Source organism: Eubalaena glacialis, chromosome 4, assembly GCF_028564815.1.
Source record: "Eubalaena glacialis isolate mEubGla1 chromosome 4, mEubGla1.1.hap2.+ XY, whole genome shotgun sequence".
In the NCBI taxonomy this organism is placed as follows: domain Eukaryota; kingdom Metazoa; phylum Chordata; class Mammalia; order Artiodactyla; family Balaenidae; genus Eubalaena; species Eubalaena glacialis.
Window position 1 is genome coordinate 60,436,496 of NC_083719.1, and position 24,394 is coordinate 60,460,889.

General features: G+C 39.7%; 2 protein-coding genes across 2 annotated transcripts in view; one reads left to right on the top strand and one right to left on the bottom strand.

Moving 5' to 3' along the window:
- IQGAP2 (IQ motif containing GTPase activating protein 2) overlaps window positions 1-24,394 on the top strand; it is a 283,554-nt gene that overhangs the window by 202,144 nt on the left and 57,016 nt on the right. The window contains exons 14-17 of the mRNA XM_061189375.1: window positions 10,562-10,652; window positions 15,968-16,135; window positions 21,207-21,349; window positions 23,200-23,370. Coding sequence (XP_061045358.1) covers window positions 10,562-10,652; window positions 15,968-16,135; window positions 21,207-21,349; window positions 23,200-23,370 — 573 coding nt within the window. The remainder of the gene's footprint in view (window positions 1-10,561; window positions 10,653-15,967; window positions 16,136-21,206; window positions 21,350-23,199; window positions 23,371-24,394) is intronic.
- Window positions 1,189-7,003, bottom strand: F2RL2 (coagulation factor II thrombin receptor like 2). Its single transcript, XM_061189376.1, has 2 exons — window positions 6,827-7,003; window positions 1,189-2,564 (listed from the first exon to the last, which is right to left on the bottom strand). The coding sequence occupies exons 1-2, from the start codon at window positions 6,888-6,890 to the stop codon at window positions 1,492-1,494; spliced, it is 1,137 nt and encodes a 378-aa protein (XP_061045359.1). The 5' UTR covers window positions 6,891-7,003; the 3' UTR covers window positions 1,189-1,491.

The following is a 24,394-nucleotide window of genomic DNA, read 5'->3' on the forward strand; positions in this document are numbered from 1 at the left end:
TGCACACTCAAAAATAGGCATTTAAAATTTGTTTTATTGTTTTGATGGGCACTACAAAGTATATGGTCAATGCACATTCCTACAGACTTGAAAATTCATCTCACAATCCTTCATGCCCTTAACCACTGGTATTCCACCTTCTGTCTAATCTCTAAACTGAGGGAAATATAGTCATTTCCCTACAGGAATGTACTGGGCATTTATAACAACATATCATTTCCCCATTAAAAACTAGGTATAAGGACAAAAATAACGGAGTCATTATTTTAAATTTATGAATGACCTCATGAATATATCCTTAGCTTTCTTTCTTTCTTTTTTTTTTTTAAATATAGCCAACCAGAAATAATGTGCCATGTCATACGGAATAACTTGCCTTCTCAGTATGAATTTAATTGGCTTTCATGCTGTTTAGATGCTTTGGGATTTTATTCTTTCATTCATTCAGCCACATGATGTGCAAAGCATGGAGCCTGGCTCCACACACCCTGGGAAGACTTGGGCCTGGCATTGCTACAAGAAGCTTAAGGAAGAGGACAAGCCCCTTCTCTACTACACATGGTGCTTAATAAGTGCTTATGGAATTAATATTTGTATATAAATGAGCCCTGTATAAATGCCATAATAAAAATACCAAAAAATGCTTTGAAGGTTCAGGTGAGAAAAATGAACTCTGGCTAGAGAGTCAGGGAAGAATGGTCCTTTGAGGACTTTGAGTGTTGGGAAGAATTAAGGCAAACATATTAGAAATAGCTTTCCGGTTAGTGGCAGGGGCAAAGTGAGGAGAAGTCTAGATCACAGCAAAGCAAGAAGCTCGGCAGGTGCCTATATCACATGCCAGGTTTTTTGGGAAATAAAGTTAGTGTTAGCCTGAATGCTAAGCTAAAGATTTATAATTCCAAAGCAGTGAATGGTCAATGGAGGTTTCTGAACTGGGGGTTTTGAGTGATGTATTCAAACTGGTATTTGAGGATGATTAATCTGGCAGTGCCCTGAGAAGTGGAGGATAGGCTGGCAGTGACGAATGGTTAGAAAGCAAAGGTGGGGCTAGGATAACGGACCCTACTGAGAGACATTACACACATAGAATCAGCTGATGAGGCAGCCACCAGCATGAAAGCTGAAGGAGGCAGAAGAATTACAAATGACCCCAGACACTAAAACTGAGATCTTAGCTCCCCCCATGCTGCACCCTTGCCCCCCATTCCATCCTCCTCCTCCAGATCATCTAGAATAGAAACCTCTTAGAAGTAGGGAAGATGGAGATTTAAAGAACTTGAAGTACCAGTCAGGCAGATAGAGATATCTTTTCTCCTGAATTTTCATTCTTAAAATACTGATAGGTTTTTTTTAAGTTACTGTTTATGTAATGTTTTATTTTGAAACACCATTTCTTAGGGGCTCACAAATGGAGCTAGAGAATAGAGGTCCTTGCAGTATACATATGTTATCCCAAGAGTGTGTGTTTTCACACATAGCTTTCCTTGTTCTCTAAGATGATTTCACCATTGTAAGGTAAGCCGTGGAGTGATCCGTGATTTTTGACATGAGAAAATAAAGGAATGGATCTAGGCAACTATTCAAGCTACCAAGGCACAAAGCTATGAGATAGATGAAGTATAAGCCATCGGCATTGTTGTAGTAGTAGTTTGCGTGGTGAATAATGAGTATGATGTTGCTTGGAGCAAAGCAAATGGTAAAAATCACAAGAATGAGGAGACTCGCCTTAACATACCACAACCACCTACGATCTTTTGCATTAAGCGTCCAAATGATGGCTGTGTAGCAGTAGATAATGACCAAAAATGGAATTAAGAATCCAAAGAATGCCAAGGAGATGAAGTAGTAGAGTTGGAAGGGAGACGAGGACTCGCACGTGTTGTGGACATCATGGCAGGTGGTGATGTCCTGCTGGACAAGATAGTACTCCTGCTTCAGAATGAAAAATGGCAGCATATATAAGAAAACCGTTGTCCACACCAGTCCACACGTTAGCAAGGCATAGGTGCGCTTGGGCAGCCCCCGGTAAGTGAAAGGATGGACAATGGCCAGGTAGCGGTTGATACTGATGCAGGCGAGGAGCAGAATGGAACAGTACATGTTGCCATAGAAGATGACTGTGGTGGCCCGGCACACGACCTCTCCAAATACCCAGTTGTTCCCATTGAGATGGTATGCTATTCTAAAGGGCAGTGTAACGCAAAAAAGAAAGTCTGCAATGGCCAGGTTGGCGTAGAAGATGTTCATACGGATGGATCTGGTCCTGAAGAAGAGCATCCACAGGGTCACCACGTTGGCTGGCACACCTACTACAAACACCAGGATGTAGATGGCAGGTATCAGTCTGGTACTGAAAGAGCTGCTCAGGTACCTCATGGTAGCATTATTCACATGGAGATTTGAAACACTTTCTTCAGGGCACTTAATTTTTACAGTTGTGGTGGTTCCTGTCCAGCCTTCTATGGCAGAAAGGGGGAACTCTTCAAAAGAATTCAGGGGAGCTCCACGGAAGGTCTTAATAGGTAAGGTTGGCTTTGCCAAGTTGTCTGCATCACATTCCATGCCTGTAATTGAAAAGGAGTATTAACATATGATTTGTTGCTGAGTCATATCTATGGTTCAGGAGACAATAAAACTAGATGTCTTATGCTACATAATTTCTGTAATGGTAGAATTTAGGGTCATTTTTATTTTAAAAAATCATTATAGATCAGGTAATCAACAGGAATGCATTTAATGTATATCATATGCCCCAGCAGCATGCTAACCCGTGCAGGAACCCAAACTAGATGACAACTCCTTGTATGTAAGGAGTTTGTAATATTGATGCTATAAGAGGAAACAAAAATAGCACATCAGACCATTATAGGCTAAGGTCATATTGATTATAAACTGTATAGACTGTATAGATTATAAACTCTTCAGACGAGAGTCAGTAGATTTAGATGTTTGAGCAAAATGTCAAGGAAAAGATGAACATGAGCAAAGATGAGCAAGGTTCATAAAGAGGTGGAATTTAATAGAAGAATAAGATTCTGATAGGTGATGAATGGGCAAAGGCGTTGTGTAGGCTGACATGGCATCTGGAAATATCAGATGAGTTGATTCAGCAAATGTTTATTGCATATTTATATGCCAGTGTTACCCAGTTTTAAATCAACGCCATCCCTGTCTTTAACTCTCAGACTAACGGAGAAGATGCACAAAAACACATTCTTATGCAAATAAGGTGCATCTGAGAGATAAAGTTGAAAGAGTAGGTTACAGCCAAATCTCTGAAGGGCCCGTAAACTGTACTAAGAAATCATGTGCCCATTCACAGATGCTGGAGTTGTACACAGACAAAATGATGAACAGAGGAATGGCCGTTGAGGTAGGCAGCATGATGGCTCCCCAAAGTTTCCATCTACTAATGCCTAGAACCCGTAAATATGTTACCTTCTATGGCAAAAGGGCCTTTTGCAGATGTGCTTCAGGGTCTTGAGATGGAATGAGTATCCTGGATTGGTCAGTGGGCCAAATGTAATCATAAGACTCCTTATAAGAGGAGGAGGAAAAGGGTCAAAGTTGGAGATACTGGAAAATGCTATGCTGCCAGCTTTGAAGGTCGAAGAAGGAGCCACAAGCCAAAGAATGCACATGCTTCTAGAGGCTGACCAGAGCAAGAAAACAGATTCTCCCCTGGAACCTCCTTGCTGACACCTCGATTTTAGGACCTGTGACCTTCAGAAATACAAAAAATCTGTGTTTTAAGCCACTAAGGTAGTGGAAATTTGTTACAGCAGCAATAGGAAACTAATATACATAATTTGATTTGTGTTTAAGATGACTTTGATGACAGCGTAGCAAGTAGGCTAAAAAGGTAAGAAATTAGAGGCAAAGGGGTCTGATTTGGAGGCTACTGTAGTCATTTTAAACTCAAGTTGGTGGGTTACAGAGCTAGAGCAATGGCATTGGAGAGGTAAAGATGAACACGTGAGACTCTATAACAGAGGCTCAGCAGGACTTGGCTCTGACTGGCTCTGGAAACGGTGCAGGAGAAGCAGGAAGCAGAAGTGACTGGGAGGTTTGTACTCTGGATGTCTTGGAGGAGAGACGGGTGGAACATGGGACGGGGCAGGGCACTGAGGGTGCAACACAGGGAGAAGCTAAGATCTTCGTTTTGAGTATTCCTGAGTTTGAATTGCTGGTGCAATATTAGAATGTAAAATGTCCCATGACAGGGTAGTGGAGTCCAAAATCTCAGGAGCCCAAATGAGAGTTGTGGGTTTTTTTAGTCTGCGTGGAGACCATACTTTGATTTAGTGCTTGAATGCCCTAGGGAGAGATGTGAAAAGAAAGAACCCAAAGGCAGACTTGAGGGGAAATGCCAGATTTTAAGGGGAAAGGAGACAAAGGAAGAAAAATCAGAAGAGGAAATTGATAAAATGATTCCAGAAGTTGGAAATGAGAAAAAAGAAAAAGAGGATAGAAACAAATTACATATTATAAATATTTGGCTCTTACTGGCATGTTGATACTAATAATCGTAATTCATGAAAGAGCAATTTCAAAGACAAAATAAACCTTAACACTCAGACCTGCTTTTCACTGTGTAATTTTCCGTAAGTTAATCCTTGACATGTAGAGAAAGTAGATTCTCTCACATTTCTAATGTTACCTTAAGATGAGCTTTTATGCTGAATATAAACCTAATACTTAGATCGATTTAAAATGCCATTGCTCTGCCAGTTACCTCCTTTCACACGAGCTCTGAATTCCTACATGTTGAATCCTTGAGGTTAGTATTTAGTAACCTGGCTCTCATTCAAAGCCAGTTTCTCTTCCTGCTTTAATCTCTACCAGTTAACCCCCGGGTGAAATTGAAGCCTCCCTCAGAACCTGGAGATTGCACAAACTGAATCTGGGGTGTAACGCAGAGGGAGAGTGTCGCTGAACAAGCAAGGATGAGAAGGTGTTCAGGTGTCCTTAAGGGAAGAAAGACTAGAGAAAAGGAGAGAAAAATCGGGGAAGCGGCATTCTTCTGTGCCAGTGTGTAGATGTGAACTTAGAAGGCATGTTGTGTGATACTCGAGTACAGCCACTCAAATCCTGCTGCGCACTTTGGCATTTTGGAAAATCCTTGCATCTGACATCACCCACAGAGAAGTGCCTTTCCAGACAGGCACAAAGCTGAAAAATGTGGGCTGAAAAACATACTATACGAGTTATGTCCCTTCAGGATCTGATAAGAGAGCTGTTGAAACCATAGTGTTTGTCACTTTTCAGAAAATTCCAGCGATTGAGCAAGACATCATGCCTGAAAACATGCTAAACAGTGACTCTGTGAACAAGCCTTGATTCCATTTCCATGAGAATTCTGGCTCTTTCATTCCTTAGGGCCTAGTTTTCCTTAAGAAATAGTACTTGTTAAATTACATATGTATTTTGTCATTTATTTGAGTTTTTTATACAGGTTTATTTGGCATGATGTTTCTGAAATGCTTTTCAACCTGAGAAAAGGCCTTGGAGAGGGACTGATCCCCAAAGGGAACAGACTTCAGCCACTAAATAACGGGGTCTTCCTTCACATTTCTCCCCAACGCCTACTGACGAAAGCAAATTCACTGCCTTTCACTTTGTCACCTTTTCTTAAAAACAATCTTTTAAACTGAAGTGTAGTTAATTTACAGTGTTGTGTTAGTTTCAAGTGTACAGCAAAGTGATTGTTTTATATACATAAAATATATATTTTATATATATTCTCTTTCAGGTTCTTTTCCATTATAGGTTGTTATAAGATACTGAGTATAGTTCCCCATGCTATACAGTAGGTCCTTGTTGTTTACCTATATTATATATAGGAGTGTGTATATGTTAATCCCAAACTCCTAATTGATCTCCCCCACTCCCCCGCTATGCCATTACTTTGTCACCTTTTAAATTCCCCCCTTTTCATGTCCACCAAACCCCACCAGCACCTTGAAGGAACCACCTCCCCAAACCCCTTTTCTTTTGCTCTTCTGCTTCATTTTGGTTCATCCACTCCCAGAAAGAGCACTCACTCATCTGTAAATCTCACACAAGCTACTGCTCTCTGCTGGTTCTCTCAGTGCTGTCCTTCAGCCACCTCAGTGATTCCAACTATCATTGTAAGCAGCATTCCTTTATAGAGCCTTGGTTTTTTTAAATTTTTATTCCGCCCCCCCCCCCCCCCCCCCGTTGTCATTTCTTCCCTTCAGCTCTCCTGTTCCTAAAATGTTGGCTGGGGTAGGACCCCAACAGTAAGGGGGTTGTGGATACCCCTATCCCAAATTGATTACTTTTAGAGCAAGCAGGAGGTTACAGGCTAACATTGTATTGAGTGAAATAGGAAACACATATTTCTTTTGGGAAGCACAAATTCATTAGCATAACTGATTACTGAAAGCAGCCCACTCCGTCTATCAGGGAGTATTCTCGTTTCCCCCATTTGTGGCTCACCAGGAGGTATAAACATAGGATTTTTTGAATCTCTTAGAAAAATGTTATCTTTGCCAAATCAGAGGAAATTCTTAGAAAATCAAAAACTTTTAAAGAAAACTGATTCTTGACTTAATTGTAGAGATCTAACATCTTGACTATGCCACAACATTTTAAATATCAGCAGAGAACACTTAGTCTTTGACAAGATTGGAATAGTGAACAGACTATATCTCTTCACGTCCATGATTCCACCTTTTAATAACTAAGATCAAACTCTGCCTTTGGCGGTGCAATTTGTGTGAAATGTAAAAGAGATTAGATTCAGTTGACTCTTGGGACACGAACCAGCCTTCCCACTCTACCCCATAAGAAAAGAGCTTACCACTTTGACAGGAAGCAGGTGACAGAAGCAGTGTTCCAACAGCTACAAAGATGACAGCTTTCATCTTGATGATCTGAGCCCCGTTTCTCAAATGTTTAAAATTAGGGAGTATGGTTTCACTTCGGTTCCATGTGTTGGCACCAATTGGAAACCTGGTTCTCTCTGTAGAAGCGTGTTCTCTTGTGCTCTGCAGACAGGAAGCTTGCCAGGGTCCTCTGCAGGGAAAGGGTGTGACAGCACTCATGTTTCAGCGTGCATGACTCAGCCTGAGCCTCTGAGCATGTTACGTTATCCCCGGAGAAAGCCACTAACTCCTCCCTATCCCTCATAGTCCATTCTGGAGAGAAGCTGTAATTCCCACCCAGTGAATTTATGTGCATTGAATGAATGCCACTAAGAACAGTCCTTGACAGAAGTAAGCTGGAAACAGATGCTGAGCAGCAGTTAGATTTGAATCTGTCCCATATCTCATTTTTACCCAGTTTAAAAATGAAGTTCTAGAGTGTCATTTCTACTTAGTAATTGAGCTGTCAGAAATTATCCTTTCCTTTATCCTTCCAGCTATTTTAAATCTTAATTCTTCAACTCATTATGTAATTGTAAACTAAATGAATCATGGAAAGCAAACATTTTTTTAAGAAGTTAAAATTGTTTTAAGCTCTTGATTACTTTGAAAATTCTCCTTCAGTGTCACATTAGTCTGAATTTGTCATCAATGCTTGGCCAAAACTTGGTTTCATTGTGTTTTGTTTTGCCACAGCTAAACATATTCTAAGCCATTCAATAATTCTATAGGGTCAGATAACTAGGGACCCCGCCCAAAAATACTGTTTGATTAAACTAAAATCGTAATACAACATTAAAACACAGAGGACTGCCTTTATCCCATGGGTATTGGTGAGCAGGTTTACAGTAAGCTTTTTTTTCTTAACTGTGGTAAAATGTACATAACATAAAATTTACCATCTTAACACTTATGAAGTGTTCAACTCAGTAATGTTAAACACGTTCACATAGTTGTTTAACATGTAAGCTTGTATGTGTAGTTATATTCTGCAGGATATAATTTAATATGTAGTAAAAAAAAAACTGCATTATAACAAATTTTCCTATAATTAAGAAAACTTAAATGCTACGCCAGACAACCCAATAGCCTGTTGACTATAAAAATGCAGCAAGAATCAGAAAATGCAAATTTCACAAGACTTAAGGTTAAGGAATAAGGTGGGAGGAAATGGATCTGTGTAAACTTTTCACATCTTGGTTGAATGTTATCACACCAAGCATTTTACAATCAAAAATCAGTGTTTAATACTTCAACCAAATAATATATGGTAGCACAAACTGAGATAGAATGCTATTTTATTGCAGAAATAATAACCAAAAACCACAAAATATTGAAGAGAAGTTACTTTTTTATTTAAAATTTTCTAGGAGTCATCTAAATTCAGGAATTTATTACTTGATTTTCAGATGGCCTACTTTCTGTTGACTTAAATAGTCTGTAACCCATATGTTGAACCTGGATGTTTAGCTGGAGGTAGAGTCACGGCCATCCTGTAAATGTCCTATTTCCAGTCTTCTAGTGAGCAGTTGAAAGGGAGACCTTACACTGGTAGGATTCAGTTTTTACTCTTGGTTTTACATTTAATTCTAGCAACCTTTACTTCAGTGGGTCATGATTTAAACTGTTGACTTAAATTCTTTTGATTTGCAAAGTCTCTCTTGGGTTTAGCTTACAAAACTGTTACTTTCAGCTTTGAAGTGGGATTGTAACTTCCTTCGCATCTGGGTAAAAGTTTGTACGGTACATCTTCTACACTGATAAGTTATGAAGGAATTTGGTAAATACCCTTCAAAAACAACCTGAGAAAGACAGAAATGAACTTGTGTGGAGCTTAGTTTTTAGGCTATACCTTGGGGAGTGGTTGGGTTCTCTTTGGCTTAGAAGCAGAGAAAAAAATACTTTCTATTCCCGTCTCTTCATTCCTCTTTTGGTTTTCAACTTCCCATCTTGCTTCCTGTTTGAACCTTCCACATCCATTCTCCCAGAAAATGGAAACTCTTATTAGCTGATGGTTCCCATGTGGCAGATCTAGCTAAAGGTGATTGTGGAAGCAGGAACCAAGCCTTCCTCAATGGTCTTCATTAGTCTGGAGGTTACAGGATGAAATAGCAGATATTTTGTCTCATTTTCAGAGCTCTTTCCACATATATCATCTCCTGTTAGCCTCTGCGGGAAATAGGGTTGAAGCCTGCCAAAGAAGCTGGTGAATGTTATTTCTCCTTCCTGCCCCCCATCCTTCTTGAGTCTTAAATGATGGAGCTGGTTCTCCATGGGTCCAGTGACCTACCTTCTCTTCATTCACAGTCTTGCTTCAGGCTCTAGTACATGACACTTACTCCTACAAATAGGCTAATGCTCCCACTTTTTAAAATGAAATGCCTCATCTTCTCTGAAAATATTTAATTTCTACTGCTAACAAAATTTACTTGTAATCTTAGACAAGTTTATATGAAACGCAGTTGCTGTCTGAAAGTCCTATTTAATTACATTGTATCAGCACCACATTTGGAGTAAGAATATCAGAATCAACCCAAAAGTAAAAACTAGTAAAAATAACTCAATACCTTTTTATTGCTGCTACCACTTCCTTTCTGAAGCTATCCTTAACTACTTGGTCTTTTCTCCCCCTGCAACTCAACACTCCTAATATAAATTAATCTCTTCTTGGCTATTTCTAGATTGTGTATCTACAGGTAATATTGCTGTGATCACATTGTATTATAATTATATATTTTTTCTTTTCCATTATGGTTTATTACAGGATATTGAATATAGTTCCCTGTGCTATACAGTAGGACCTTGTTGTTTATCCAATAATTATAATTTTTTGATGCATCTGTCTCTCCTGCTAAACTGTTAGCTTCCTTGAAGCCCATCACCATGTTTCTGTTTGGATATTTTTGTTCTTATATTTGTCCCTGTGTCTGATAAAATTCAAGTGTCATTGTTTCCCACAAATTGAAAGTATTTCCATGGCACCCTGGGCCACCTTGGAAACCACAGTTACTGAGTGATTGGGGGAGAGAGTATTTGATTGACTAAGGTAGCCAGAGAAGGCTTTTTTGGAAGAGGTGCCATTTGAATTAAGGCCTGAATGATAAGAAAAAACCAACAGCTGTGCAGCTGGGGTAGAATGATGTGATCTGAAGGAGGCTGGTATGAAAGTCTGAAACAGTGAGTAGAGAAGAGTGAGGTAAAGCCAGAGGGGTCGGCAGGGCCAGATCATCTTCAGATGTTCTGAAGATCATCCACAGTTCATGGGAAGGGAGTGTTGTTTCCTTCAAACTGCTGGGGAAAACCTTCTAAAGGAGTTTAAGTAGAGGAGTGGCGTGATGATCCGTCCCTTTTGGAGAGATCATCTGGTTCTCTGTAGGGGACCACTGTGATGAAAGGCAAACTTGGAAACAATGAAAGCAAGTAGGAGATCGAATCAGCTGTCCAGTGAGAGATGATGGGGGACTGAACTAAAGGGGTGGCCGTGGAGAAGGGAGAAGTGGTCCAATTGGGAGTCTGTTCCATCAGTAGCTGGTACAGTTTGTGGCTGTGCTGGGTAGTTGCTAAGTAAGAGTTTGTGAAGATTTTAATAAAGTGGCTCCTAAAAAGACGTTATTAATTCTGTTTCATCATCATTCACTGTTCTTTCTTTTATTCTGTGACCATATCCTCAGGACCCTCAAAGTGCTTCTAAAATTCTTTGGCTGGATGAGATACAGCATGCGGTCAATGAGGCCAACAAGGACATGGACAAAGCAAAACAATGTAAGCCCTCACCTCCTTCTGCTGGCCAAACTTGCCTTGCTTGCGTCTGGTTATGCCCCTCAATTTTTATTTTAATTCCTAATTTTTTTAAAGTAGACCATTTTTAATTTCTGAAAAGATATGGACTCTCTTACCAATTTTAATTCTTGAATGCATATTTATACAAAAATAAGATTGGTCGGTTGTACTGTTTTTAGCGGTTAGGTACTATCTCCAGCAAAATCTGAGATTGTTGCTGAACAAAATCCAGAAAGCAAAAAATAATTTCTCAACTCTTAAATTTGTAGTGTAATCAAGTCCTTTTTTATCTTGATCCTTAGAAAACTAGGCGGTTTCTGCTTATTAAATGCCTTCCATTGCAGTAGTCAGGGTTTTCAAAAAACAGAGCAACATATATTTTTTTTCTCTAGAAAAAACAGAATTACATATATATATATATTCTGTTTCTCTGGAAAGTATGTAGTATGTGTGCTATCTACCTACCTATACACACATATATATATATAGAAAGAAAGAGGGAGATTTATTTTAAGAAATAGCCTCATGCAATTGTGGAGAGGCTGGCAAGTCCAAAATCTGTAGGTCAGGCTGGCAGAGGCCAGGGGATAGCACTTAATCGCCAAAGACAAGTAGGTGTGGTTATTATAATGGACAGCCGAGTCGAAGCAGTAATTAGAAAAATGTGACTCACAGAGACCTATAGAATTTGCTAATTGATCATGGTGTTCCTAGAAGTGAAATAGAGAGTCTACTAAACTCTTACTTGATTTGCACAAGTGGAAGAAGAGTTCTAGGTCAGGTGAATGTAAGTATAACTTGAATCATAAAAAACAGAAAGTCATGATCCCTCCATTAGTTCCCAGACTTGAGCCATTTACAGACCCAGAACCCCCTGAATGAAGGAAGGGCTGGGTCCCCTTGGGAAAGGACCCTGCTACACTACCAACATGTTATACCCTACTGTGGTGACTGTGCTGGGAGGAAAGGACATAATCAGACGTTTCAGAGATTACTGGACACTGACTCTGAACTGACACTAATTCCAGGAGACCTAAAATTTCACTGTGGTCCACCAGTCAGGGGAGGGGCTTATGGAGGTCAGATGATCACTGAGGTGTTGCTAAGGTCCGTCTCATAGTGGATCTAGTGGAGCCTCAAACCCACCCTAGGATTATTTCCCCAGGTCCAAAATGCATAAATGGAGTAGACATACTCAGCAATTGGCAGAACCCACATTAGCTCAAATGATAGTTGTCCTTTTTTTTACGCATCTATTTTCACAGAGGAATAATAAGAAAATTCACATGGCAATCTAAAATAGCTTCAAGATTGATATGCTAGGGACTTCCCTGGTGGCGTAGTGGTTAAGAATCTGCCTGCCAATGCAGGGGACACGGGTTCGAGCCCTGGTCCAGGAAGATCCCACATGCCACGGAGCAACTAAGCCCGTGCGCCACAACTACTGAGCCTGCGCTCTAGAGCCCGTGAGCCACAACTACTGAGCCCGTGTGCCACAACTACTGAAGCCCATGTGCCTAGAGCCTGTGCTCTGCAACAAGAGAAGCCACCGCAATGAAGAGTTGCCCACGCAGCAACGAAGACCCAACGCAACCAAAAATACATAAGTAAATAAATAAATAGATTTATTTTTTTAAAAAGATTGATATGCTAATACTCTAGATATATAAATTACCTACATAAATTAAGATTCCTAAAGGTGCAGTTCATTAACCTCTCCATTCATGACATAATTAGAATCTATCCTGTTGTATCAAGTCATAGTCTTGCCCCAGAGATGTGCTTTTAAACGTCACAGGCATCTGTAAGGAACATCTGGTTTTTATTTCCTTAGCCTGGAAAAATATGTGTATTTCTCCAACCTAATTTTTATACCCTTAGGATCTTTGAAGTCTTTCCATTCTAGCACTCTAATCCTTTTTTTTTTTTTAATAAATCATCATTTGAGCTTCTTTTTTTTTTTTTTTTTAAATTCCTGGTTGTGCTGTGTCTTCATTGCTTCCCCGTGGGCTTTCTCTAGTTGTGGTGAGCGGGGGCTACTCTTCGTTGCAGTGCGCGGGCTTCTCATTGTGGTGGCTTTTCTTGTTGCGGAGCATGGGCTCTAGGTGCGCAGGCTTCAGTAGTTGTGGCACGTGGGCTCAGTAGTTGTGGCTCGCGGGCTCTAGAGCGCAGGCTCAGTAGCTGTGGCGCACGGACTTAGTTGCTCCGCAGCATGTGGGATCTTCCCAGACCAGGGATCGAACCATGTCCCCTGCATTGGCAGGCGGATTCTTAACCACTGTGCCACCAGGCAAGTCCCATCTAGCACTCTAATCCTTAAGAAAAAAAATAAAATTGAGTTGTGTACACAAGAGATTTAAATTTATATATAAGACTGAAGGCAGCCGTAGTTTGAAGAAACACTTTTAAGAAATTAGATTATCATACAGGCACTCAAATAGCCTAAAAGGGTTATTATGATTTTTCTCTTAAAGATCAAACCAGTTTAGAAGTTATTTTTATTCTGTGTTCTGTTTATATTTGGCCTGTGAATGTTAAGTTGATCCTCTTGAGACTCAACATTTCTATTTACTATTAATATAAGAAATTTTCTCAAATGTGTGATTCTTTACTCCACACTTGCATATTTAAAATCCTTTCTTCTACTTCCGTCCTATCCCTTGAAAGAGTAGATACAGTGTCTTCTATGATATATAACAACAAATAGATGTTCTGAAGATAAAACCATCTATATTCTTATACTGAGTTGAGAATTTTCCAGTTTTATCAACAAGGAATTTAATCTTACTTTTAAAAACATTCTTCATCCTTTGTATGAAGACTTAAAAACAGATTCTGATCACATGTTGCAATTATCAAACCCACTCCCAGATAATTTGATAAAAGAAAATGTGCTGGCCCATGTATTTTACCACAGGCAAGATTTAAAAGGGCATAGTAACTCAAGACTCCTTCCTTTTGGCCCAATGTCCATTTTCATTGGAGCATCCTGCTTTCTTAAAGTAGGTTTTTCTCCATTTTTGACTCCTTAGAGCAATGTTTTTCAGCCTTTTCCATTACTGCACTCTAAGGAATCTTTCTAGCCTTTTTTTTTTCCATGGTACTCTCTACCATGACATTTTAATACCACCAGATATATTGTCTACCTCTTTATGTGCCATATGTAGATCTGTGCTTTTATACATAAAAAGATTTTTTACTTTCTCCTCCTAAGAATCCACGTAAAGCAAACATATTTTTGGATCTCTTAGGAGATTTGGGGGAGGTTTTCTTCATTTGTTGCGTAGCAGAAGCATACCTGACTTTCCGGATATCATTTATCTGTCATTCTCAACTATCTGGAACTTAATCACAACCCACAGATTAAGAAAAAAGCAAGCAAAATAGCTGTCTCAAAGCCTGTGCATTACAACTGATTTTCTCAACTCAGTGGGGACCACCTGGATAGCTACTTTGAGCCTGTTTATTCTTATCTTCGGCATAAGGCTAATCTCTTGGTTGTATCTCTTCCTCTTCCCAGCTCAGAAGCCATGACCTACCAAGAAGTTAGGTGTTTGGGCTGCCCCATGCAGGCACTCAGACAGGAGCAAGAGGTGATAACTGACAGTGACGTTAGAGGACAACTAAAAAGAAGAGGAATTTGAGGCCATTTAGTGCAGTAGCAAAGCAGCCCCAACACCTCCATAGTCCTTGAAGTTACCACTCACCGTATTACAGCACAGTATAATTTTAATGACATGAAGGACTCTTCTGGCAGCTCTCGGCAAATGTTAAGCACCTGATACATACCAGGGACTGTGGGTACAATGACGAGCAGGATAGAAACTGTTCTGTTAGGGTTTTTCCCGGGGCTTTAGATTTTCGTGGCGCATGATTCTGTTAAGATGAAGGTTGGCACCTAAAGGAGTCAGCTTCAGTTATCTGGAAGATTAACCCACGGACCCACTGCTTGCACATCAATACCTTCACTTGCAAGAAATGTATGCCTGCGTAATATCCATCTTTTAAGGAAAACAGCATTTCACTGGGTTCGATGAAGCTGTCGGATGTAATTCATGTGAGGATCCTTTGTCATTTCCTTGTTCTTTCCACATCTCTCAGACCACAGACATCTCCAACACCAGTACTGCCTTCTCCTTGTTCTGCAAAGCTTTCCTGGAGAAGAGGAAAGGGGGGCAGCTCACCCATTCCCATTAACTTTATATGTGAAAGAACCTACTGCTGTAGCTTTTGTTCAGCAACAACTGGAGTTGGCTGTGGGAGGTCTTTACTCTTCACGTGCTCCTTGAGATTTGCATGACGTGGACTCATGGCTGTCGAAAGTCAGACTCTGTTTTTCTTACCACGTCAGCCTTCACAGTTCTATGCACGTGTGAACGTAATTTGATGACAGCAATATACCATTTAGCATTTGTATGGCAGAGTTTGACGTGTGTGTTTAAAAAGAAAGAAAGAAAAAAGAAATCCATCTCTCTCCTCTCTTTTCATCAAGATGTTTTTTCATCTAGAAAGTGTTTAACCTGGTTTCTTCCATTTGTTTTGTTCTGCCTTGCTAACTCAGTGCATTTATAGGTTGTGAAGACAGTAGGTCCATTGGTTGGGCCAGAATATCCTTACCTGGAACTAAAATAGATGATAAAGTATTCACCGCGTTAACTTTCTTGAGGCAACCAAGAGTCCAGTGAGGTTTTATTTGTGGGGAGAGGCAGAAATGTGAAATGGGATAACATGCTTTCTAGGTCTAAATTGATTCCAGAATTAAGTTTCTGGACTCCACTGCACATATCCACCAGCTGTGCCTGTTGCCTTTCTAGAACATTCATTCAGGTTGCTAAGGACAATCTTAAAAGTATACTTGCACTATACCAGAGAATTTCAGGATTTCTGTGGCTTAGATAGCATTTTACTTGTTCTAAAATAAATACATGTCTTCATAAAGCTAGTTCTCAAATACGGATTAATGACCTGCCTAAGGGCTGCATATCTACTGTCAATATGTTTCCCCCCCCCCCGCCCATTTCACAGATCACCACGGTGAGCAGAACCTAGTACCTTGATATCACACAAGAGTAACCAGGAAATACTGCGATTTTTGATAAACAGTGCTCCTATGGGACTTTATTCCTCTTAACAACCTGAGCAGTTGGTGACTCTCTGGGGCATATGTAGTGCATACTCTCAAAGGGTAAACAGGTTTAATACCAATGCATTCCTAAAAGGTTGAATTATATCTTTGCATGCCTCTAGGGTGAGTAGAAGATAACGATTAACAGAAACATTTATTTTTCATTACCCAGGGGTTACACTGGTCGTTGATGTTAATCAGTTTTTGGAGAAGGAAAAGCAAAGTGATATTTTGTCTGTTTTGAAGTCTGCCGTTGGTAATACAAACGATGTAATGCCCGAATGTGCTGACAGGTACTATGACACCCTTGCGAAGGCAAAAGAGCAAAAATCTAAAAGTGGTAAGCTTCTTCATCGTTTAGCACAAACTAAATTGACATTTTGAGTATGATGGTTTCTGTGGTATTGTGTTACCTTAATTTTAAGACAGATAATCGCTTTCAAATGAACGTTTCTGAAATGTTTATCATCTCTGGCAAAGGAAATTTTTTAGGTGTTGCTTTTCCTTTTTTGTCTCTTGGAAAGCTGTGACTAACTTGATGGCTGTGTGTGGGTGCCATATACTTGAGAAAATACAGTATTAAAGGAGACTTTACAGAAAGTAGGGCAGATATAGGGTAGCCTCCTCAAAGACATTTCCTGCTTTCCTTTAAAAGAGTTATTGTCTTTCTCTCAAACCTTAATCCTTGTCCTTTTGCCCCAGAGTCCCCATGCTTCTAAAATGGAGTTCTGATGGTGTCTGTCATAATGAAAGAGTCATATCCAAGTGTATGGATCTTGGAAATAAATACTGGGATCGCTTCTCAAAAAAAAAAAGAAGACTTTGCTTCCTATAGATTTTGCTGTTGAGCCATCCCTCTAGTGGTACAAACTGATTTTTACACTAATATTTCTCTCCATCCTTTTTGAAACAAATGACACATTATTATACAATATTAAGTAGAAGTGAAAAGTAATTTTGAAAGTACAAAATAAGCAGCAAATTGGTCTCCAAGAGCCTTGGCATATATTTATGCCTGTTCAATCCAATGGCAGATCATGAAATATTAGCTGTGGAAACTGTGTTTTAGATCATGAGTTTAAGACTCATTTTTCAGATTTAGAAAATCACCTTGATGACATTTTGGACAGAGGGAGAAAATGACAAATCCAAGGAGATTAATTTTTGGCAGAGATAATCCATCATCTCTTTAGTAGAATTTTGTTGAGCACTTGCTGTGTCCTAGTGTCAAGGATCAAGGTGTCTCCTGACTCTTAGGCTAGTGTTTACTTGTACCACATCATGGGTCATGTACATAGTACTTTTCATCTTTAGGAAACTGCTGTGACAATATATGGCCTTAGAAGTGGAACTTAAGGGAAAAAAAAAATTTTTTTTTTTAGTTCACTGGAAGTCTGTCCAAAAGTACCCTATGTACTTCCTTGTAAATTAGTCTGATGTATTTCTGACTTGGGAATTCTACCCTCCAATTCCGCAAATTTTCTGTTAATGAAATGGAAACGGGGCTACTGGCCATCCTCTCCTACTTGGCATCTGATCACCCTTGAGCCTCTCTCTGTTCCCTTCACAACTCTTCCTCAGGAGTTACTGTAGTGCCCCTACCTCATCCTTTACGAGGAAAGAATTGTACAACTGTATTTATGCAGGGGTGAGTTCGTAGAGATGACCCATCATAATTTCAAAATCATCCTGGCCCAAACTTAGTTTTATCTTCTTTTCCCTAAACTTGCCTACTCCTCTTCCCAAGTGCCACGTCCTGGTCAGTGAAGAAAAAATGTCCCGAGGTAGCCAATTTAGAAACCTAGGAGATACCTTAGATTCATTTTTTTCTGGAAACAAAAAGAGAGTTGGGACTTTGTTAGAGATTGTGTTGAAGCTGTAGATCAATTTGAAGCATATTGCCATCTTAACAATATTAAGTCTTCTGATCCATGTACATGGTATGTCTTTGCTTTTAATTAGGTCTTTAATTCTTTCAACAATGTTTTGTAGTTTTCAATGTATAGGGCTTGCATTTCTTTAGTTGCACTTATTCCTACATATTTTATTATTTTTGATGCCATTGTAAATGTTTTCTTAATTTCACTTTGGGGTTGTTTATTGCTCACATATAGGAATATAATTGATTTTTTTATTGAGATATATCACATACCATAAAATTCACTCTTTTAAGGTGTGAAATTCAGAAGTTTTTAGTTAACACTAAAAACACCACCACTAGTTAATTTGCCTTTTAATAAAGGATATTTTTCCTTATAATAAACAAAGCTCCTTACCTATTACCCATTGCTCCCCACCCCCAACTTTCAGCCCCAGGCAATCGCTAATCTACTCTCTGTCTCTCTGATTTTGCCTCTTCTGGACATTTCATATAAATTAAATCATACTGTGTTTGGCTTCTTTCACGTAGCGTAATGTTTTCAAAGTTCAACCATGTTGTAGCATGTATCAGTTCTTCATTTTTTTTATGGCTGATAATATTCCATTGTATGAGTATGCCACATTTTGTTTATCCATTCATCAGTTGATAGAATTTAGATTTTTTTCCTCCAGTTTTAGCTATCCTGAATAATACTTCTGTGAACATTTGTATACAAACTTGTGTGTGGGCATATTTTCATAAAATTGATTTGTGTATATTGATTTTGTATCCTGCAACCTTCCTGGACTCATTTATTCTAATAGTTTTTTAGTGGATTCTTGGGCTGCCACCTGTTGTTATAAATAAAGTTTTATTGTAATTCAGCCACACTCATTAATTTACATATCGTCTCTGGCTGCTTTCATGCTACAGTGGCAGAGTCAAGTAGTTGTATGAGAGACCTGTAGCACACAAGACTGAAAATATTTACTCTCTGGCCCTTTATAGAAAAAGATTGCCAACCCCTGTTCTAGAAGGAAGAGGAAAAACTTTCTAGCCAATTAAAGACTAACTTTCATTCCCAATAGAGCTGTGAACATTGTTTGGGGGAGTGAACAGGATGATTTATTCTTACTCTTTCACCTCTGATTCTAGGATGTCTATTTTTTCCCACACAAGCGTTCACTCTTTGGTAGATCACTCAGCCTTATTGTTCAGTTTAGGTCTTATGATTTTGTCTGGAAGGCATCTAGAAAGTATGCTTCCTTATAGAATGCTCACCACCTCTTAACTCACGGGTATCTTTCTCTTGTATGGTTCCTCAAAGGCCCGTAATTAGTCTTTTCCCTAAGTAACAAACCAACTGCATTTCTCCTGTTCTGGAGCTGCCCTCCTCAGCCTTTGATCTGACTCTAAACTCATACTTGATGTGAAAATGATAAAATTCTCTTTTTCTATTATCCACTGACATCCCAACTCAAATAACCCTTACAGTGCCAATGTGGTTGTCTTTTATTTATTTATTTATTTATTTATTATTTTATTTTTGGCTGCGTTGGGTCTTCGTTGCTGAATACGGGCTTTCTCTAGTTGTGGCAAGCAGGGGCTACTCTTCATTGCAGTGGTGCATGGGCTTCTCATTGCGGTGGCTTCTCTTGTTGCAGAGCACAGGCTCTAGGCGTGTGGGCTTCAGTAGTTGTGGCACGGGAGCTCAGTAGTTGTGGCTCACAGCTTAGTTGCTCCGCAGCATGTGGGATCTTTCTGGACCAGGGCTCAAACCCGTGTCCCCTGCATTGGCAGGCGGATTCTTAACCACTGTGCCACCAGGGAAGTCCCAATGTGGTTGGCTTTTAACCAACTAAGAACTTTTTACATCTCAGTTCTTATGAAAATAAAACATACCCGTTTTCACCATCTTTATTTGCTTTCTTTCCTTCCCACTGAGAGAGTTGCCTTAAAAAGGGTTTTCATTCTTCTGAAAGCACTTGTGAATCTGACAACTGTTGGTGATTGAAAATATGATTACTTGTGATCATCCTAATTTGACTATACAATATATTTTCTAGTAGACCAGCATTTCTAAACAGATAACAACTGCCTGACTTCCCATTTGAAGAGAGATGTATCTCTGTTCCTGGGCATTGACAGAACAGTTGAGGGGCATTAAAAACCAAGTAAAGAATCAACACACATTAAATCAACACGCCTTAAAGTTATCTCTGCTTAGATATTTGAATCCATTTAAATATTCTTTAAGGAAATTCAGTCAAATTTTGATTTACCTATAAAGGCAATTAGTCTAATGCTCACTTGGCAGCAGTTGGCTTACCTTGGTCAGAAGTTTCTGTTTTTATTTTTATTGTTGTTTTTAGCTCTCTGATCTGGGACAAGAATCATAACCATTCAACAAAATAAATAGATTGCTAAATAGGAAGTATAGCCCATAAATTCGTGAGGAGATACTCTTCTTGGCCAATTTAAGCCATGACTGCCATAGTTTTGTTTTGTTTTTCCCTAGTATCCACCCCACGCCCCCGCCAAAAAATTAAGTTCTTTCAACATTTTTTTTTTTGCTTTTGTGTGGTTGTGTAGAGCAAGATGAGTCAGAGGGACCAGGAATTTTCCTTTTCCCTGCTTAGTGACCTCAGAGGTTGTGTATGCCATTTTGTGCTTTGAATAAAGTTGTCTGCAAAGATGAGTCACTTCTGCTTTGGTTTAATGCAGATCATTAAATAATGGGTTCTCGGGACTTCCCTGGTGGTGCAGTGGTTAAGAATCCGCCTGCCAGTGCAGGGGACACGGGTTGCATCCCTGGTCCGGGAAGATCCCACATGCTGCGGAGCAACTAAGCCCGTGCGCCGCAACTACTGAGCCTGTGCTCTAGAGCTCAGGAGCCACAACTACTGAGCCCGTGTGCCACAACTACTGAAGCCCGCGCGCCTGGAGCCCGTGCTCCACAACAAGAGAAGCCACTGCAATAAGAAGCCCATGCACCACAACAAAGAGTAGCCCCCGGTCACTGCAACTAGAGAAAGCCCGCGTGCAGCAACGAAGACTCAGTGCAGCCAAAAATTAATTAATTAATTAAAAAATAATAATAATAATGGGTTCTCCTTAAATAATGGGTCACAGCCATTGTAGGTCACTCCTTTTCAAAGAAGTTGCTGGAAGCCTTTCTAAACAAAGACGATTCTTCCTCATCGGTCTCCCCTGTCTCCTTGTGGTGCTATTCATACCTACCTGGGGTGTCCATCCTTGTTTGCTTTTCCTTCTTGTTGCCCATTTGCAGCTCTTTTCATCCTCATGAAAAATTTGGTATGCAGAGCCAGCATTAGACATTACTCTCTCCTTTTTCTTTGGCTTAGCAGGGAGCTGCCATTGAATACATAGAATTCATTCCATTTTAATGAGTCCTTGCTAATAATTTTAACACTATCTGAATGTTTGGTGAAAAACATATTCATTCAATTAATTTACTTATTGAAGAAACTACATTAATGTTGAAAGTTTCCATGTTCCTCTCTGGAATTTAACAAACCTTTTTCTTTAGTGTCTACTGAAGGTTCGTGGCTCAAACTCAACCTGCAGGAGAAATATGATTACTACTACAACATCGATTCAAAAGAGAGTTCCTGGGTCACACCTGAATCCTGCTTGCTTAAAGAATCATGGCTCATGGGAAAAGAAATTGAGGTAGGAGGTTGGTGTTTGATGGGAAGATGTACTATATAAAGATAAGTGTGATTGCTTTTCTACTTTTGAATCATGGAATTGATGGGAAGAACTAATTTATTTGAAGACTGGATATGGAGTAAAGTCTTCATGAACTACAGCTGGATGTGGCTACATGGTTACTGACTTTTAGAATGTTTTCCGTGTGTCAGAGCAACACCAAACAGAACTAGGGAATAAAGCTCTTGCAGCTTCTTTAGGATGACAGATTATCCTAAGAAATCAATCTCCAGGTTTTCCTTGACACCAAAGCTCAGTTAATGGTAATTCCTTGGTTGTAAGTATTCAAAATGTCTTATTTCTTTCCCCCCAACCTCAACCTATAACAAAGATACATAGGTCCATTCAAGTGAGTAATGCTTCCCCAGGAGAAATACTCTTGAAGGAATGTTCACCAAGATTGCTTTGGACTTGAGACCAAAAGTTGGACCCGGAAGATGTGAAAATTGCTCTTTGATCCAGGCATTGTAGTGTGTTTAAAGAGAAAATACTTCTAATAATTGAGTTCCATCTTGAAAAAAATAGAACTCACAAATGTAGATCTTATAGAACTGTTCACAGTCACCAGCATCAAAGATACTGCAGGGTAGCAGTATTGTGGACAGAATCACCGGTGCGGTATTTACCAAAACTCGGAGGAAAAACTGTGGCTTGGGGATGACAATGCCACAGAAATCCTGAATGACAAGAAGATAGTGAAAAACATATTTATTAACTAATTTCAAATGTGTAAAGTTCCTACAGTTTATAGGAAAATGGCATTGTGGAAATGAACTATTAGTGCTGCTTTGTTGAAAAATGAAATTATGGCCAGTATTTAAAAACCATATGCTCTCATTGAAAGGATATGTCAAACTGTGAAGAAGCAGCATTGAAGGGTTAAACTCAGAGCCAAAACTGCTCGTGTGGCATCCAAAGATGCCCTAGGTATAACTTTGTGGAGTGGAGTATCAGGATTAATAAAAAGTGGAGGGTCTTTGCTGTTAAAAAAAAAAAAGAAATTCTAGTCAATCTGAAATTACTGAATTTATTCAAGAATGTACATATGTCTTCTTAAAAGTATTTATGCATCTTTTATATGATTTCACTTTTAGTTGTTTAAATTAACCATCACTGAGTCCAGTCACACTGGATAAGAGACATCCGCCATAGGAGCGAGTCCAGTCTTTGCTTGCGTCTCTCAAAGAACATAAAAGTAAACCCAGTTCATCATCCACATGAAGACTTCTCACAATCCCCCTTCTTCCTTTTTTTCTCATTCATCTAGGTTTCCCTGTCTGCCTGCAATAGCACTTATCTTTCCTCTCCCACCGCCTTTTCTTCAGCTCCAAGTCTTTTATTTTCTCCCAAGTTTATTTTGAGTTTTCCCCTACTCATTGCAGGGATCTGCCTCCTCTGGCCTGGGCAAGAAAAGCCCAAGGACTTCATGGGCACTGCAGTCTTTCCCTCAGGAGAGGGAGGAGGTGACGCATACTCTTACTGTAATCATCCTTGTCTCTTTTACACTCTGAGGAGATCAGGCCTCTTGCCTGGTCCCTGCCAGCATCATCTATACATCTCTACCTCCAAATCCTGAGACCATTCAACCTCATTCTCATACCATCTCAGCACAAAGTTCAGAGGATTCCAGAACCATATCACTAGAGAGAAGCTGAGCCACTTCATCCCTTGGCTCTGGTCAGATCTTTTTTACACCAAGCCAGAAAGAGCTATGCAGATCATTTTCTGAAAGATAAAATTTCCAGAAGCTGTTCTCTATGCTCCTTTCATCTGATGTGTGAAGTGTAACCATAAGAAATATCTCTTGCCAGGACATTATTGAGGAAGTCACAGCAGATTACATTCGTGAGAAGATGTGGTCTGCTACCGAAGATATGCTTCTGTGCTTTCAAGCCGCAACCTCAGGACCCCTCCTTAGGAAAGAGTATGAAGCTAGGAAATCATTTTTGTATGAACAAGAAGAGCATGTGACCAAAATACAGGTATGTGAGTCACCTACCACTCGTTACAGAAAACTGTCATTCCATGAAAATGTTTTATTTGATAATAGGACAGTCAACTACCAGCATTCTAATAAACAAATGTGACTGCAGATTTTGTCCTTAATCAGTGCCTCTGAGTCTACTTTATTGAAGACTCCGAGATGGGAAGGATGTTGAATGATTTTTCACCTGTGGTCTTCTGGAAAGTTATTCAGGACACTGAATAGTCAGAGTCAGGGGAATACCTGAGATCAGAGTTGAAATCCTGTTTCTCTAAAAAGGCGGATATTCTTGTGTCACCTACTGTCTGACCTCAGGTGCTTTTGAATTGGTTTCTTAGTGGTTAGTGGATGTTGAGTGGCGTCTGAGTTTCTATGGTCTTGTAGCCTAAACAGAATAGCTCATGAAATAGATGTAGCATCTCTGAGGCTGTCTTCCCTCTTATATAATCTCCTTCTTCACTCAGGCCTGCAAGAGGCATCCTCATTCCCGACCTTTTTCTTCTTAAGCTTGCATGACTTGTCCGAATGTTCTGGTTGGCAGGAGAGGAACTTGCTAGATTTAGATGTTTCTATTCTGTGTTCCCCTAGCATCCTCTCTCAACCACCACGCTGGTTTCCAAAAGGCCGTGTGTTTGTTCCTTTTTCTGCATCCAAAGTGATACTGTTATTGATGGGCAGAGTTTGGTGGGTTTTTGCTTTGGCCGTAACTATTAAATTTCCAAAATTGAAAGGTTGTAAGTTGAAGGGCTTCTCTTTTGTGATCATTGGTGTACTGATCTGCTTCCCCACCTAACTTTAATATTGTGCAGGGCAGAAGATGAGTTTTTAAAACTTTTGTATTCTTGTGTCTTGCATATGATAGGTGCTCAAATATCTGAGTTTGCTCAGAGCTTAAGATGTTAGAAGGCAGGAATGATTAATTTTTTAAAAGAAATTTCTTCTATAAACTTGATACTCAAGCTTCACTGGTGGCGCAGTGGTTAAGAATCCGCCTGCCGATGCAGGGGACACGGGTTCGAGCC